The sequence below is a fragment of the Conger conger genome, chromosome 2 (genome assembly GCF_963514075.1).
Source record: "Conger conger chromosome 2, fConCon1.1, whole genome shotgun sequence".
NCBI lineage: Eukaryota > Metazoa > Chordata > Actinopteri > Anguilliformes > Congridae > Conger > Conger conger.
Window position 1 is genome coordinate 83,004,873 of NC_083761.1, and position 15,096 is coordinate 83,019,968.

At 40.1% G+C, this 15,096-nt stretch overlaps 1 gene segment (V, D, J or C); it reads left to right on the forward strand.

Annotated features, from left to right (window-relative positions):
• The first annotated feature begins 6,410 nt into the window (after positions 1 to 6,410).
• LOC133122031 (Ig mu chain C region membrane-bound form-like) lies at positions 6,411 to 15,096 on the forward strand. The segment is given in 5 exon segments: positions 6,411 to 6,546; positions 8,800 to 9,117; positions 9,644 to 9,943; positions 13,717 to 13,832; positions 14,862 to 15,096. Coding segments are annotated over 4 exon segments (714 nt in total).

Genomic DNA, 15,096 nt, shown 5'->3' on the forward strand with positions numbered 1-15,096 from the left:
CATATCTATTCAGTTCATGTCAGGACTTTGATAAAGCCACTCCCAAACTTTAATGTGTTTTTTTTTTTTTTTTTTTCAGCCATTCAGATGAGGATGCTCTTGTGTTCTGGACCAATGGCTGCAGAAACTGAACATGCTTCAGATGCAGCTCATGGACAGATGATCAACCAACATTCAATATGCCAAGTCATCCAGGTCCCTAGGCAGAAAAGCATCCCCACACCATCACACTACCACCACCATGTTTGCCTGTTGATATGATGTTCTCATAATGGTCATCCAAAAGGTTCTAGGAGGTAGTGCAGTATTTGAAAAAATGAAAACAAAAACAAAATTCTACATTTCTTCATGTTGTCATAGTTATTTAACCTGCATTGTTGATTAAAGATCAAAAGTTGATAAAATATTGAGGGTCAAGCTGGGGCTTTAACATTGACAAAAGACAATTACTTTCTTTCTTGATATCCCTGGCCGTGGAAGCACCCACACTCGATACGTTAATGGCCGCGTTTCCCGATAGCGAAAGTTCTTAAGGAGTTAAGAACGCTCTAAAGAAGGGTTCGGCTAAGAAGGATCCTTAAGTTACAAGTGTTTCCCGAACACCTTCTTAGTGGCGTTCTTAAGACTGCGCCTAAGAAGGGTTGAAAGAACGTTCTTAATGGGAGCTGTCCACCCCCTCAGTGCTGGATTCAAAACAATCGATGCCAGGCTAATCGATTGTTCCACATAATTACATGCTCCCAGATGAAGTTCTGATGTAACAAGTGGCGTCCTACAATAAAACAACACTGAGAATAACGCGCGGGGAAATGAGGCGCCAGAACGCGATTATAATACTAACACTTTTCTTTTCTAATTTGCCATGCGTAGGCTATGTAACAGGGTAGGAATTTCCTCATTTTCGGGGCAAAAAGGCCTTTGAGTGAAATAAGAGGATGTGGAGAATAAATTACTTGACTTTAAAGTTTTGATTTTAGTATGAATCAGGGGTGAAAGTGGATTGAAATTCTTGCCGGTACTACTACCCCAACCATGGGGCACTTTGGCAAAGACATATGGTATATGGTATGAGACAGACAGCAGAAAACCGGCTACGGTTTGCAAGCCTACGGCCTGGTCGCAAGAGTGCAAGAACCGGGAGAACAGCTGACATCCCGCAGGAGCCGGGAGTGAGGCCGAGGGAGGGAGGCGGAGCCCGGAACGGGACTCTTAGCTCGCTGGATTTGACATGGACTCTTTTAACACTGAGACATTTTAATCTGTTCTTAACTTGTGTTTTAGTAAGTATAATAAATCTTGTTTTTAACCTTCCGTCTGCATGTTGTTTTGGGTCAACAACTCCCCAGTAGAAATCATTGGAGTTACACTCCACACCCGTAACATTTCTAAATTCTTACGTTTATTTTGTGTGCGAATCATACACAAATATAACAATAATAATAAATGTTTAAACCGGAAATAAATACACTAATCATTTGGGTGTGCCAGCTACAATTTTGCGTGGCATCGGCACACCCGGGCAGTGCTGGCTTGGCTTCACAAGCCAGCACTGCCCGGGTGTGCCGGTGCCACCCAAAATTGTAGCTGGCACACCCAAATGATTAGTGTATTTATTTCCGGCTTCACAAGCCAAGCCAGCACTGCCCGGGTGTGCCGGGCAGTGGGCAATAAGGTCACACATGTGTGGCCTTATTTTATATTTAATTGGTGGTTAAACTCCTGGATGTTTAGGATTAGGTTTACACCTTATTTTTTAGAGGCTAGTTGCCTACAGCCATAGCCTACTTTGGCCATTATAATTTAGCATGGCTGTGATTATTGTTTCCTAATAGGCTATATACATATTTTCCTAATTACGAACGTTAAGAACGTAACGTTACTGCGCACGAGTATCTAACTTTAGCCCTCACAATAAATAAAATACGTTTGCTTGATAACGGATCTCACAGTTTTGTTTATTTGACTCTTTTATTTGCACTGCAGATGCTGGTTGAGAAACGGTGTCTCATTCTCTTGTATGCAAATGCACAGTGATAAAGGAATCTTTACTCTTTAATCTGCCGTGCTCAATTTCATGTGTCAGTTGCCTGATGCGGCTGGATCTGCAAGCGTTTGGTCGCTACGAAGGCCCTTAAGAACGCTCCGGACCCTTCTTACAAAGCCTTCTTACGAAAGATCATTTTAGGCTAAGAAGGTGTTTCGGGAAACGCGTTTGCTTCTTAAGAAGGTCCTTAAGAACTTTCTTAGCTTAAGAACGTTCTTAACGCGTTCGGGAAACGCGGCCAATGTGGTTGCCATAGTATCTTACTCGTCCGTTCCTGGTGTGTGGACACAAGGCACAGCATCGGAGGCATACAAGGACGGCCAGGCAAATTAAGCTTATTCGCTAACTGATGAACTGAAGAACCGTAGGGGTTATGCGATGGGCTCCCGGTGAAGACTAAGGTTGTAGCTAGTCTATATAATTAGGTAAAATAGAAATGTATTTCCCAGGGAGTCCAATGCAAACCATTAGCGTATACAAAATAATATTTCTGGCCGTGAAATCAACTATAGGGAAGTCACTCCACCACCACAATCATAAACATTTTGCCGCTACGTACCATTTGAAGGTAATTGAATACAATGAAACTATAAGTTAAGATATAGGGCGAAAAAGTGTGGTGGAACGAGAACATTTTAAAAAATCCGTGATTTCATAAAAAGATGCGACGATTGATCAGAACAAATTCTTGGTTTGAAGCAGAGACCTGCTGAGTGAATCGGCCAGGTAAATTATATCTACAGGAGTCTCTCTTTCCAAGCACACAAGAAAAACTTTAAAAGACTGAAATGTATGGTTTGTCAAGTTTTTGTATGAAACATTAGCCAGACTGGTAACCGTGACAGCTATGCGTACTTCGACTATTGGGGGAAGGCCCAAAAGTCAGTTACCTCAGGTAAGTCAAACGTTTTGTAAATCAGAAGGACTCGAATAACGTAACAATACAACTGTCGTTTTTTAATGAAGACCTGAAAACAGTAAATTGTAAACAGTAAAACAGTATAGCCTATATGCTAAGTTGCTTTTGTATTAAAAATAAATACACGAAAAATATCCCAATGTGCACGTATCCAAAATGAGAGAAAATGAACTACATTCGGTTACTGTAGACCCGTGTTTTGCCGTGTGCAGTAACCGAATGTAGTTCTTTTTTCTTTTTGAATACGAAAGCAGCTTCAGCTATTGGCAAGCCGATTAATCTCATCTGAATCGCCATTCCGACAAAATATGCTATAGGGTAAATACATAAATCAAAGACATCTCGTTAAAAATACTTTCAGCGGTGGCTTGTCACGGTTATTGTATGAAGCATTAGCCAGACTGTTAACTGTGTGTTATAACTACTATGCTTTCGACTACTGGGGGAAAGGCACACAAGTTACAGTCACTTCAGGTAAGTTTAACGATTAATCGGAATGTATTTAATATAGCCTAGTCAATACAAATTCTGTGTGGGAAAAAAAAACGTAAGAAGAATGTAGCTACTTAGAAAGATATAGTCTAACGGTTTTTGAGCGTTTGAACGTATTAAAGTGAGTGGCTGGTCCTTCGACTACTGGGGATCGGGAACAAAGGTGACTGTATCCACCGCTAAGTAAATGTATGACATGCGTGAAGCTTTTAGAAATCGTGTCAAACGCAAACAAAATAATATAATAAAATTATTCTCTTTGTAAAGGAACGAAACACGCGTAGCTCTGAATAGCGAAATATTCGTAACAAATTGATAAAACATAAGCAGTTGTTGAATTGGTAGCATTGCGAGTGCATAGCTATTTCGATATCCGATTTGTAGATTACAATTAGGCTAAATAAAATTAATGTGTCGCGTTAATTGTAAAAAAACAACCAAAATAAAAACTGCCGATAAGAGCCTAAATAAAATACCATTGCCACAACACTTCTATTTAACTTCTTAAATAATTCGTGTTGGGTTACTTGTGCGTTTCAGATGTAGGCTATTCAATCGACCAACCCTCATTATATAAATAATTGAGTTGTTGCTATAGCTACGTTTGTGTTCGATGTAATGGCCAGAAAGCGAGTTGTGAACTACTACTTCGACTACTGGGGCAAAGGGACGATGTCAGAACGGCAGAGTCTCTGACCTCCTTCAAGCGCAGACTGAAGACCCATCTCTTCAGGCTACACCTGTGTGCCAACTGTGGTATGCTAGTTTGAAAGTTGATTGTACTCTTCAAGGGTTCTGAATTTAAAAAGGTTTATACTTGTCTTGGTATTCAGTGAAAAAATAACTCAATACAGCGAATTATGTAGGAATCTTAACTGAACTTAAAATGATGCCGCCAGCAGGATTTGTAAATTCGAGGGGACTGAGGTCATCCAAATCAGATCTGAGTTAGGTTACGTTCGTCTGGCAGCTCTTCAAATGTATAAAATTCCTTTATATACTTGAATTAACATTCAGAAGTGGACTGTCTCCGGTGGAAGACACACTATTTCGTAAAGCAGGATTTACTTATGGATTAAAGTGCTTAAAGTATGCGGACACATGCTGCCTCCAGCTGAGACTAAGTAGATGTTAAGACATGTTTTTGCACGTAGTAACTGTTGAATAGTAACATTGTGACGGTGCTTTCGGTTACTGGGGGAAAGGGACCGCCGTCACCGTGTCATCTGGTAAGATTAAAGCTATACATGTATCTATAATGCACCGAGTGACTGGTCCGCGTTATATTTTTGAGATAAAGAGAACACTTTTCTGGCTGCACTTATTTGGGCGAAATCATTGCTTCTGTTCAGCACTTAGGTTTGTAAACTATCAGGCATTGTGGCATAGGCTATATACTCAATATAAATACTTGTAACCTGCTACCTTAATTTTATTCGGTACATGTGGTGGTGATCATTTTTTACTGCGATTTTGTCCTTGCATCGTGCAACAACTGGTCACATTACTACCGCGTATTTGTGGGTAATAACAGTGTTGTTAGACGAAAGCTCTGTACGTTTACGTCGACTAAAGAAAGGTCTATCCAGATATCTCAAAATGTTGCTGTATATTTTTACGCGTACACAATATTGAAATATATTGCCGGTGTATGTCAGTTTGCTTTAAGTATTATTTTGACATAGGGCTACAGGCTTATTTTATTGTACGTTAGTAAAGTATCCGCATACTTAAATGACATTCATTCGATTTCTTCAATATTTCAGAATTTAAAAATGTGTAATCTATTTTATCTTATTATGTGTGGAGTTTTAAAATGAAAGCTGTTCGGCTATTTTGTTATTCGAAAAGGGAGGGGTGGTGGCGAAAGTATTATAATTGATTTCGCCCTTAACAAAATATCGCTGTCTACTCGAAACTTTTGCAAATTTGTAAATGTTGCAACTTGGTATAGAAAGAGACTGGGTTGTGATGAATGTAAAATTTCACTGTTTCTGATGTAAGACAGGCAAGTCATTCTCATATTAAAACATGTTTCATAACAGATAGGCTACGGCGTGGACAGAGTGCGGAATCATTAAGGATCAAGTCTTTGAATGTAGCCTCGACAGAATGACACAATTATGCGTACAGTACAGTAGGCCTGTGTCGCCTTTGGATATGTTGAGGCTGGTGTTCGGGTGTTCACGTTTAGTTTAAATTGCATTTCATCATTACGACAATGCATTCCATTGCGGGGCCACGGCCGATCTTCGTGAAGTTATTTTAGGACGAAGCAGTGAAGTGGGTAGAAGCTGTCGTTATCTAGTAACCTGATTTCTTGAGAGTACTCTCTTAAAGTCTCAGTTCCAACACATATGCGTGGAATTTATATTGTCTCAGTACTGTGAATTTATGTATGACGGTCAATCGGACTAACCGTAAGCAAAAAAAGAAAATAAAAGAAATACACAAATCAAACTGTTAAAGCAATAACAAAATACGTCTATGAATGTACTTTAAACATAAATCAAGTAGGCCTAGGCTAAAATGTCTTAAGACCATGAACAAAAAAAAAGTGTCTCCGTTCAGTATATGACAGAGAAATGGGGGATTATCTGTATTTAACGTTTTTTAGTAGCCTAATAACACATATCAATGTGTCTAAATAAATAACCAAAACATCAGTTGAATATCCTGTTTTGCCTTAACTAAAAAAGAAAAGAAAAAAGAAACAATATCGGCCTGTGATGTAAATGCCCAATAAAAATTTCTTCTTCTTGTTCTTGTTCTTGTTCTTCTCCAGGTGTTCAACAAGCTCAAAGTGTCTTCCCTTTGCTTAGTTGTGGCTCTCCAGTAGATGGCTACGTCACAGTGGCTTGCGTGGCTAAAAATTTCTTGACTGACGATTTGACCTTCACATGGAGTCAGGCAGGAAATGTTCTGACGGACGGCTTCCTTCAGTATCCATCTGTACGGGACAACGATACATTCACCGCTGTCAGCCACCTGAAAGTGAAACAATCCGACTGGGAAAGTGAGAAGGCCTACCAATGTTCCGCAGCAGTTTCGGGTGGTACCGCCGAGAAAGCAAGACTCGTCCTTCCTGAAGGTAGGTGACCTTTTCTCATGTACTTGTTTTCTTTATTTCTTTTATTTCCGGTGTTGTTGGATTTCACTGTTGCTTGAGAACTGAAATTGCTTATTGCTTATTTTCACTGAAATTGTTGTATTTTCTCCGAAGAAAAAATCTTGTAGGTAAAATAACGTTTTAGTGGACAAATTGGTGGATGTAGCCAATCACCCACTGGACTACAGTGCCATCGAACAACATATACACAATTTACCCTATATAATAAAAAGTAATATGTGCTATTTCTCCCAAAATTGAAAAAAAAAAAATATATATAATATATATATAATATATCAGAATATATATATTCTGAGCCTTAATTGTAACATATTTAGCCATGTGCATTGCATCAGTTTTTAGTCTCATAATATTGTGAATTTAAACTGATAAATGGGAATTTGAATGTATTAGTCTATAAGGCCAGAACATATGGATTGACCTTACTGCATTCTGCGTAAGGTCAATCGATATGTAATGTACAAGACTCCAATACTTTAATAAGCTGCATAAAAAGTGTGTATTTGCAAGTGTGTGTTGTGTGTGTGTGTGCATGTGTGTGTGTGTGCATGCAAGTATGGTTCTGTGGGTATGCCTTATATATAAATAAGTATCATACAGGGATAAAGTGTGCCCTTCCCACAGAAATGTACTGTAGTCTGCTTCCACGGTGATGCAATGCAGACAAGAATTCAATAAAAATATGTATCAGATGTTAATTGTACAGATTGGGTTGGGGGTAAAACATACTACTACTACTACTACTACTACTACTCATAATAATAATAATAATAATATATTACTGCTGCCCAAAAGAAACTCATAGTTTAGGACTACCAAATGAATTTTACCGCATGGTGCATCGGCTTCTTTTAAAGTGAATATCTCAGTAGAGAACTGCAACTGCGCGAACCGCCACAGGCGGCTGCTACACATTGCAATCATGCTGAATAGGGATGTGCACGATACAGTAAGCATACGTTAATGATCAATTAGAAATTAGGTCACTTTTTCAATGTGGGCATGTCAAGCAATCCACCACAATTTTAATGATGTGTATTTTTTGGCTAGAATGACTAGTGCATGAAACCTATACTTGGGTTATCTTTTGTCCGTAGCTTCGACCTGCATATAAATGCAAGCGCTTCCTCACAGAAGCAAGTGCATAAATGCAACTTGGCGAGCTTGGTGTACTGATCGCTGAACTCACCAAACTGAACTTGTATTTGTTAGGAAACTAACACTGCCTTTTAATGGTGAGTCAATGTGAAGTGTTAGCTGAACCCAACCCAGTCATTGTACTGGCCATGGCCTTATAATGGATTCTGAAGTTTCGGGAACATGGATTTGATTACAGTATAACTTTCACAACATCGTGCCCATATGTAAACCTTGTTGTAGGACTACTACTGCAGGTGCCCACCAAAGAAAAGGAAAATTAAAGTCGCTCACAAAATGAATGCAAAAAAAAGATAAATCGATGAGCACACTGAAATATGCTCTGGATAAGAGCGTCTGCCAAATGCCAATAATGTAATGTAATGTAATGTAATGTAATGTAATGTAATATGCTCCTGTCCATTGCACATATATACACACTGAAGCCCGTTCATTGCTTGCCTTCTCTGTAGCTGCACTCAGCAGTCCGTTACATTACTCACAGCTGTACTCTGTCTGCTTCTAACTCTCAGTAACAGATGTGAGGAATTCTTACTGTATTTTTGGAAGCATTTTTATTCTAACATCTGAAAAAAAGAAAGAAAAAGAAAGTGAGTTATTGAACGTTCAAGATACGGGCCTGGATGTGTGGATACTGCTTTTCCCTCCTTGTTCAGCACAAGTAGTGCGCTACTGTGCTTCAGAAGGAAAGGAAATGTGTCATATCTAGGTCGAAAAAAAGGACACTAAAGTACTTTGATCCGATGGTGGTAACTTACAAAATGGTGTGATTATCTTCACTGACTCAACTGTATCCGTCCTGCCCAAACCACATTTCATTGAGTCCTCATGCATGCTGTGTTGATTTCGCACTGAGCATTTTTGAGTGTGAATCTACCAATGGGTTCCATATCGGGTAATGCAGCCAAACCACACGTGCCATCATAACTGAGATGTATCGTGTTTTCTTTCCGTACAACCTTGGTTTTTTGCTTCCACATTTATATGCCTGTGCTTGTGTCCGTTTTTCGGCGGTGTCTGCACACATCAATACACGTGCTTGTGTTTGTTTTTCAGTCGTAATCAACTCTGCCACTCTTTATCTAATGATCCCGACTGAGGACCAGCTAAATGACAACAAGATCGCTTCCTTTGCCTGCTTTGCCAGTGAATTTTCTCCCAAGGAACTCACTTTTACATGGCGCAGGAATGGCAAGGTGTTGACTGATGGCATCACAACCCTGCCCGTGGTGGAAATTCGCGGAAATTACAGCGTCTCCAGCTTTCTGCATCTTTCTGAAAAGCAGTGGAAATCTGACGACGTCGTCTCCTGTGCAATTACCCACAAAGGCGGAAACTTTGTGAGGACGGCCACTTACAGCAATCCCTCTGGCAGTACGTTTAAAGTGTCTATCTACATATCTGTCTGTCTATCAATCCATCTATCTTTCTATCTGACTATCCGTCTGTCTCTGACTATCTATCTGACTATGACTCTGTTTGTCTATCTATCAATCTGTATGTCTGACTGTCCGTCTGTCTGTCTGTCTGTCTGTCTGTCTATCTGTCTATCTATCAATCTATCTATCTGTCTGTCTACCTGACTGTCCGTCTGTCTGTCTATCTATCTGTCTGTCTATTGCACTGGGTTTTTCCTCTATTTGCAGTGTTCCTTTTACATAAAATTAACCCCAAAGTACACACGTCACTCTGGATAAGCGTGTAGCGGCTATGATGGCTTCACATGGCTGCACAATGGCCCTTGGCCTTTTGGCAACTGCTTTCATTCCTTATGGTACCGCATGTCATTCTCACATTCCCACTGCTCTCTCTGTGTGCAGATCAGTAGTTTGGCCACTTTAAAAACTCAAGACAGGTGGTGACAAATTGCGTTCTTACATTTTGTATACCTGCTCCACAGATTGTGAAGGAATTCCCATTCAGGTGACAATCGCCGAACCGTCCACCACGGAGCTGTTCCTGCATGGCCGGGTGGAGCTGAGATGCCAAATCACCGGGGATTTGGGAGGCATCATCAATGTTGAGTGGCGAAACGGAGATGGCACGGCCCTCATGTCCACCACCGAAAATGTGGGAAAATCCCGAATCGCAACACTCCATGTCAAGTACGACGACTGGGCCAATGGAACAGAGTACACATGCATAGTGATGCACGAATATTCCATAACTCCAATTTCCACGCCCTACTATCGAGATAACCGTAAGTTCCTCCTCCGGGCTCCAATTTGATCAAAAGCAGTTGCAAAGCGATGGAGGCTTCGCAACTTTTGTAAAAAAAAACATGATCATATATATTATGATCACGTTTTATCTCATTTATTTGTCTGTTGTGTTTCTGGGTTTCATAACATAATAATAATAATGATAATAATAATAATAATAATAATAATTTGTTATTTAGCTGACGCTTCTATCCAAAGCGACTTATAGTTGATTAGACTAAGCAGGGGACAAATTCCCCCCTGGAGCAAAGTGGGGTTAAGGGCCTTGCTCACAATAATCAGACATGTGAAACTTTCCCTTGTACGCAGACAGGTGTTGTTGATTCTTTGCCTCGGGCTTTGATCTTGTGCGCCCTTCACAGCAGTGCTGTAAGCACTGAGTTTAACCAAAGTCATAACCAGCATCGCATATTTTCAGGACGTGAGATGCAGCGCCCCACCGTGTTTATAATGATCCCAACCGAAAGGGCTAGCACCAGAAAAGTGACCCTGGTCTGCTACGCTAAAGGATTCTACCCCAAGGAGGTGCTATTCTCTTGGCTTGCCGACGACGTGCCCATGGATAGACCAAAGTTCCAGACCACCAAGGTGGTTGAAGTGGATAGTCTATACTCTGCGTACAGCCAGCTGTCTGTCAGCATTGAGGACTGGGAGAAGGGCACCGTGTACGGCTGTGCGGTACACCATGAGTCCAACAACGTAACCAGAGCAGTAGTCAGGACCATCGACAGCATCTCCAAGAGGGCCTCCACCGTTAGCTTAGATTTGGGTCGTCATGGCAGCTGCCTGCCTTGACCACACACGCTCCCGTTCCTGTCCCTGCCCTTCCTTTGTGCCTGGTTCAGTCTGACTGCAGTGTCTGTCTGTCTGTCTGTCTGTCTGAGTGTGCCTCTCTATCTTTAAAGTTTTTAAAAATGCAGAAACAAAATGACAATAAAAATAAATGAATAAAAAAGAGGCATGTCTGTGCAGTCTGTGTGGTTTACATGTTCTAATCTGGGGTGGGCGGTCAAGGTAATGCAAACATCCCGCCATAGCCCTCAGAGCCGAGACAAGGGCTCACTCCGTGAAGATACTGGTAGAATCTAGCTTTTACACTGCAGGGTAAAACGTGAAAGACATGCAGCACTCTTAAACATTATTATGATTTGTTTAACACTTGGGTCTGATTCATGAGGTGATGTGGTGAGAGGTGAGGGTCATGCCACCTGTTTTAGCCCACAGAGAGGAAAAGGCTAGGAGCTGGTTCTCAGCATTAGCAGTTGTAAGCCCAGCCTTGTCTACCATACTGCAATTCACAGGATGGTGAATTGGTACTTTAGATAAAGCCTTGCATGTTCTATGTTGCACATTATGAAATGCTACCATTTATTTATATAAGAAAAGCTATCATTAAAAAGATGCACATTATGTGAAAAAACAACAAAAAAACAAAAACAAATTGTTGCTTTATAAAAAATAACCTTTAGGTCAGCTTAACAAAAGGAGCTTAAACTAATTAGAGACAAATGGTTATGAGTGAGAGGCACATTTTAGATGGGAAAGATATTAAATTATAATATATATTAAAGAATATAATATTAAATATATTAAAGAACATTAAACCTGCCACACAGCTCCCCTCCTCCGTGGGTCAGTTCATCCACAGTCAGTTGTGTCCTTGGGGTTCTCTGTCATTCCGCCTATAACACAGAGAAAAGGGGCTGGAAAGGTAGCCGGGACGTGCTTTTACCGTGCTGTTCGCTCAACAAACCGCTGTGTCCCCGTTCATGTGTCTCTTCGTCTGCGTCCTCTATCGACTCTGTGTCTAAGTCTTTCGTAAGAGCAGTGCAGGTTCTACCATCTCTCTGGTTCGCCAAACGGGTTCTTCAGAAGCCAGGTGATGGAAATCAAAAAGAATAAAATAACAATAAATACTCCACGCGAGAGACTAAAGGAGAAGGTCTGCCAGGAGTACGTGTGAACGCCCAGCAAGGAAAACGCCAGGAAAACGGCAGCCGGCCAGGCGACAGCATCAGTCAACCATACAAGTAGTTAATTACTAGTATTTCCTCTTTAAGAGCTTGCAGAGGAAGATTAATCACTTGCCATCAACGCGTATTTTGAAGCTGGGTTTGACATTAAAAAGAATGTATTTTGCGCAGATTAAACTTCTCTCAGTGAGATGGACTGTCTGGTAACTAATTTCTTACGACATGACCAAAACGGAAAGACCTAGGCCTGACGCAAGCTAGATCAAAACCTTAAAAAGAATGGAAAGATATGTTAACGGAAGACTGACTGGTGTTTAATACTTAATGCAGACACATTTCTCTCTTTAAGTGGTACTGGGTCCACTGAATTCTGATGCCGACTTCCAACCAAAAGTATTATTTCGCTAACAAAAAGCTAACACTGCTGGCCATATACAGCATTGCTCTTGGTTCCAAAACAAGTGGTCCCAGGCGAGTCAAAGCTACCGTTAAAGCTACCGTTATAACAAACACTCAAATAACTTTTGGAATTACGAGTGGAAACCCAACGATAACAACAATAAAGATATTTACAGTGATATACAACTGTACGAAGTAGCTAACGGGTAATAGCCATTGACAACGCGTGCGCATGGTAACAATACAGCAGTGCGCAAGATGCAATTTACTTTTATACAAACAAATGTCCAAATGTCGTAGTTTATTTTAAAGGATTTAGAAAAACGATTTTTTTTATTGTATTTATTTATCTGGAAGTCTGAGACTGCGCCATATCATAAAACTGAGGAATAATTATAAAGGCAACAAACATTACATTTTGGATTACTACTTGGATTATGTGGGCCACTGTGGGTGACAGTATCTTAGCTGGAGAACCGTGTCAATCAAAACAGTTATAGTCATTCTTTAAAGGTAAGCTACATTCAACATGGCCGACCAAAGGGCGATTACGTAACCTTCCCCACCGTGGCCAATTGAAAATACACGAGGAGCAACATCTCACCGCTATAACAATCCAAAAACATTTGATTGTGAATGGAAATATTGCTGGAAACCATCGACATGGTATAAGAAATGGAGACATCGTCTGCTTACCGGTTCCATGAATTCCTATAGGAACTAATCAATGGCGCATGAAGGCAGTTTATGGAGGCCATGTTTCTGGCACCAGGGCATGCACACTGGGTTCCAATACCGGATCCTAGGGATGACTAGGAATGAATTATAAAATAAATGTGGGGGTCCCTGGGGAGCAATTCAGTTTTCAGAATGCTGTCCAAAATTGTATAATTTGGCCAGGGTAAGTGCGTAGATGAATGCACTTCAGTGGGTATATTCGGCACCAGAGGCTTAATAAATGGAGAACACCTCTGGCGACTGATGGAGTATGCAAGCGGGAATGCCATGCCCATCCCCTCCCCTGTTGGAAACACGGACAAGTTTAAAACAGCATATAAATGAGAAATTTAGGAATGCAGCCACGTTGAATCGATACTGCTCCAAAAATTATATTTGCCAGGTATCAAATAGGCTGTTTATGAATATGAAAGAACGCTGGATTGGCACTTTAAAAAAGGAAAGCAATGGAGTGTTTATTATTATTATTATTATTATTATTATTATTATTATTATTATTTTACCCTAAACCATTGGAACAACAAAAGTTATGAAATAAGCACCTAGCACTAGCAACAAGCTAAGGAGAAGAAACAATGTTCTTTTAAAATAATGAACCAATGAACCATGTGACGGTTCTAATGCCGTCTCCTTCCTTTCAGAAGACTGCTACTCCATTGACGTGGAGGACGACTCCGGCGCAGCCGACATTGCCATTGCCTTCATCTTCCTCTTCCTCATCTCTCTGTTCTACAGCATCGGAGCTACTGCCATCAAGGTAACCACATTGGTAACCCGGGGCAGGATGGGCAACACGCACGGTTTCACCTTGCTCTTATTTCCGTTGACAACCTTCGATTTTCTTTTGTCTTGTGGGTAAATAATCGACTGTCTCGCCCGATCAGCTCGATTTGAGCAACCGTAGATTTCGCAGAAATTTACCATAATGAATGGGCTCTGTGTTATCGCTTTATACTCTTTGTAGTTGACCTGATAGTGGAAGATAATACCACCTTTTCAATGATTACACTTTGTGTATGGTGAAATCAGTATAATTACTTAGCATTTCTATCTTTTCTCAAAACTTGATTTTGAACGATAAAACCATTTTTCTCAGTGCATAGTCATTCTATTGTCATGAAACTTTGCAAACCTTTACTCCACATCCAGGAGAGTGTTTGAGCCAATTATTTTCTTATTATAAGCTTTGGGGTTGGGTAAAGCATCACAAATCTTGTTGTTAGATCCTGGAATGTAATCATTTTTCTTCATGAAAAATCTGAAATCGTGGGTACTGGCTCAAAACAATCTTCAAATATGTCTTATTTAGAATCTAAAAGAATTATAACAATATCTTACTTGGATCAGATTATTGGGTTGGCATTTATCTTTTCAAGTCCATACGTATGTACCTCTGAAATGATCTTGAAGACCAAAGATGTGTTTTCGTTGGAACATAACCTTAAATAGCCCTTGTAATTTTACTGATGCAAAACAGAACAAAACACACTGTTGCTGATGATGACATGCCTTATTTTTACAGACAAAATCAGTCAGAAACAGTAAATCTGTGTTTCCGAAAAATATGAGTGTGGCCTATGTGTTTGTGTGTGCAACTGAACACATAACTATAGGTTTGACGGCAATAGTAAGTAATTTTCTGTTTAAATAGACATGGAAATTCTAAATATTTATGTAAATAAAGCATTTATTTGTGAGGAAGTGTCAGCTTTTATTGTTCATTCAATTGTGACAAAGTACAGTTTGTTTGCCATGTACTAATATATATGTTCTTCTCTCATTACAGGTGAAATGAGAGACACACTAGAAGAAACCTGGTTCTGTGCTTATGTGTGTGTGTGTGTTCTGCTAGTGCAAATATCTCTTATCGACACAAGCATAATTTTCTACTGAAACAGTCCTCTGTGTTTGTAAATGACAATATAATATGATATCCTGTGATGTTACTCTGTACATATTTCACTGTAACTCCAAATATTTCAAATAAAACATGTCGCTTGCCTGTCTTTGAAAAAGACAAA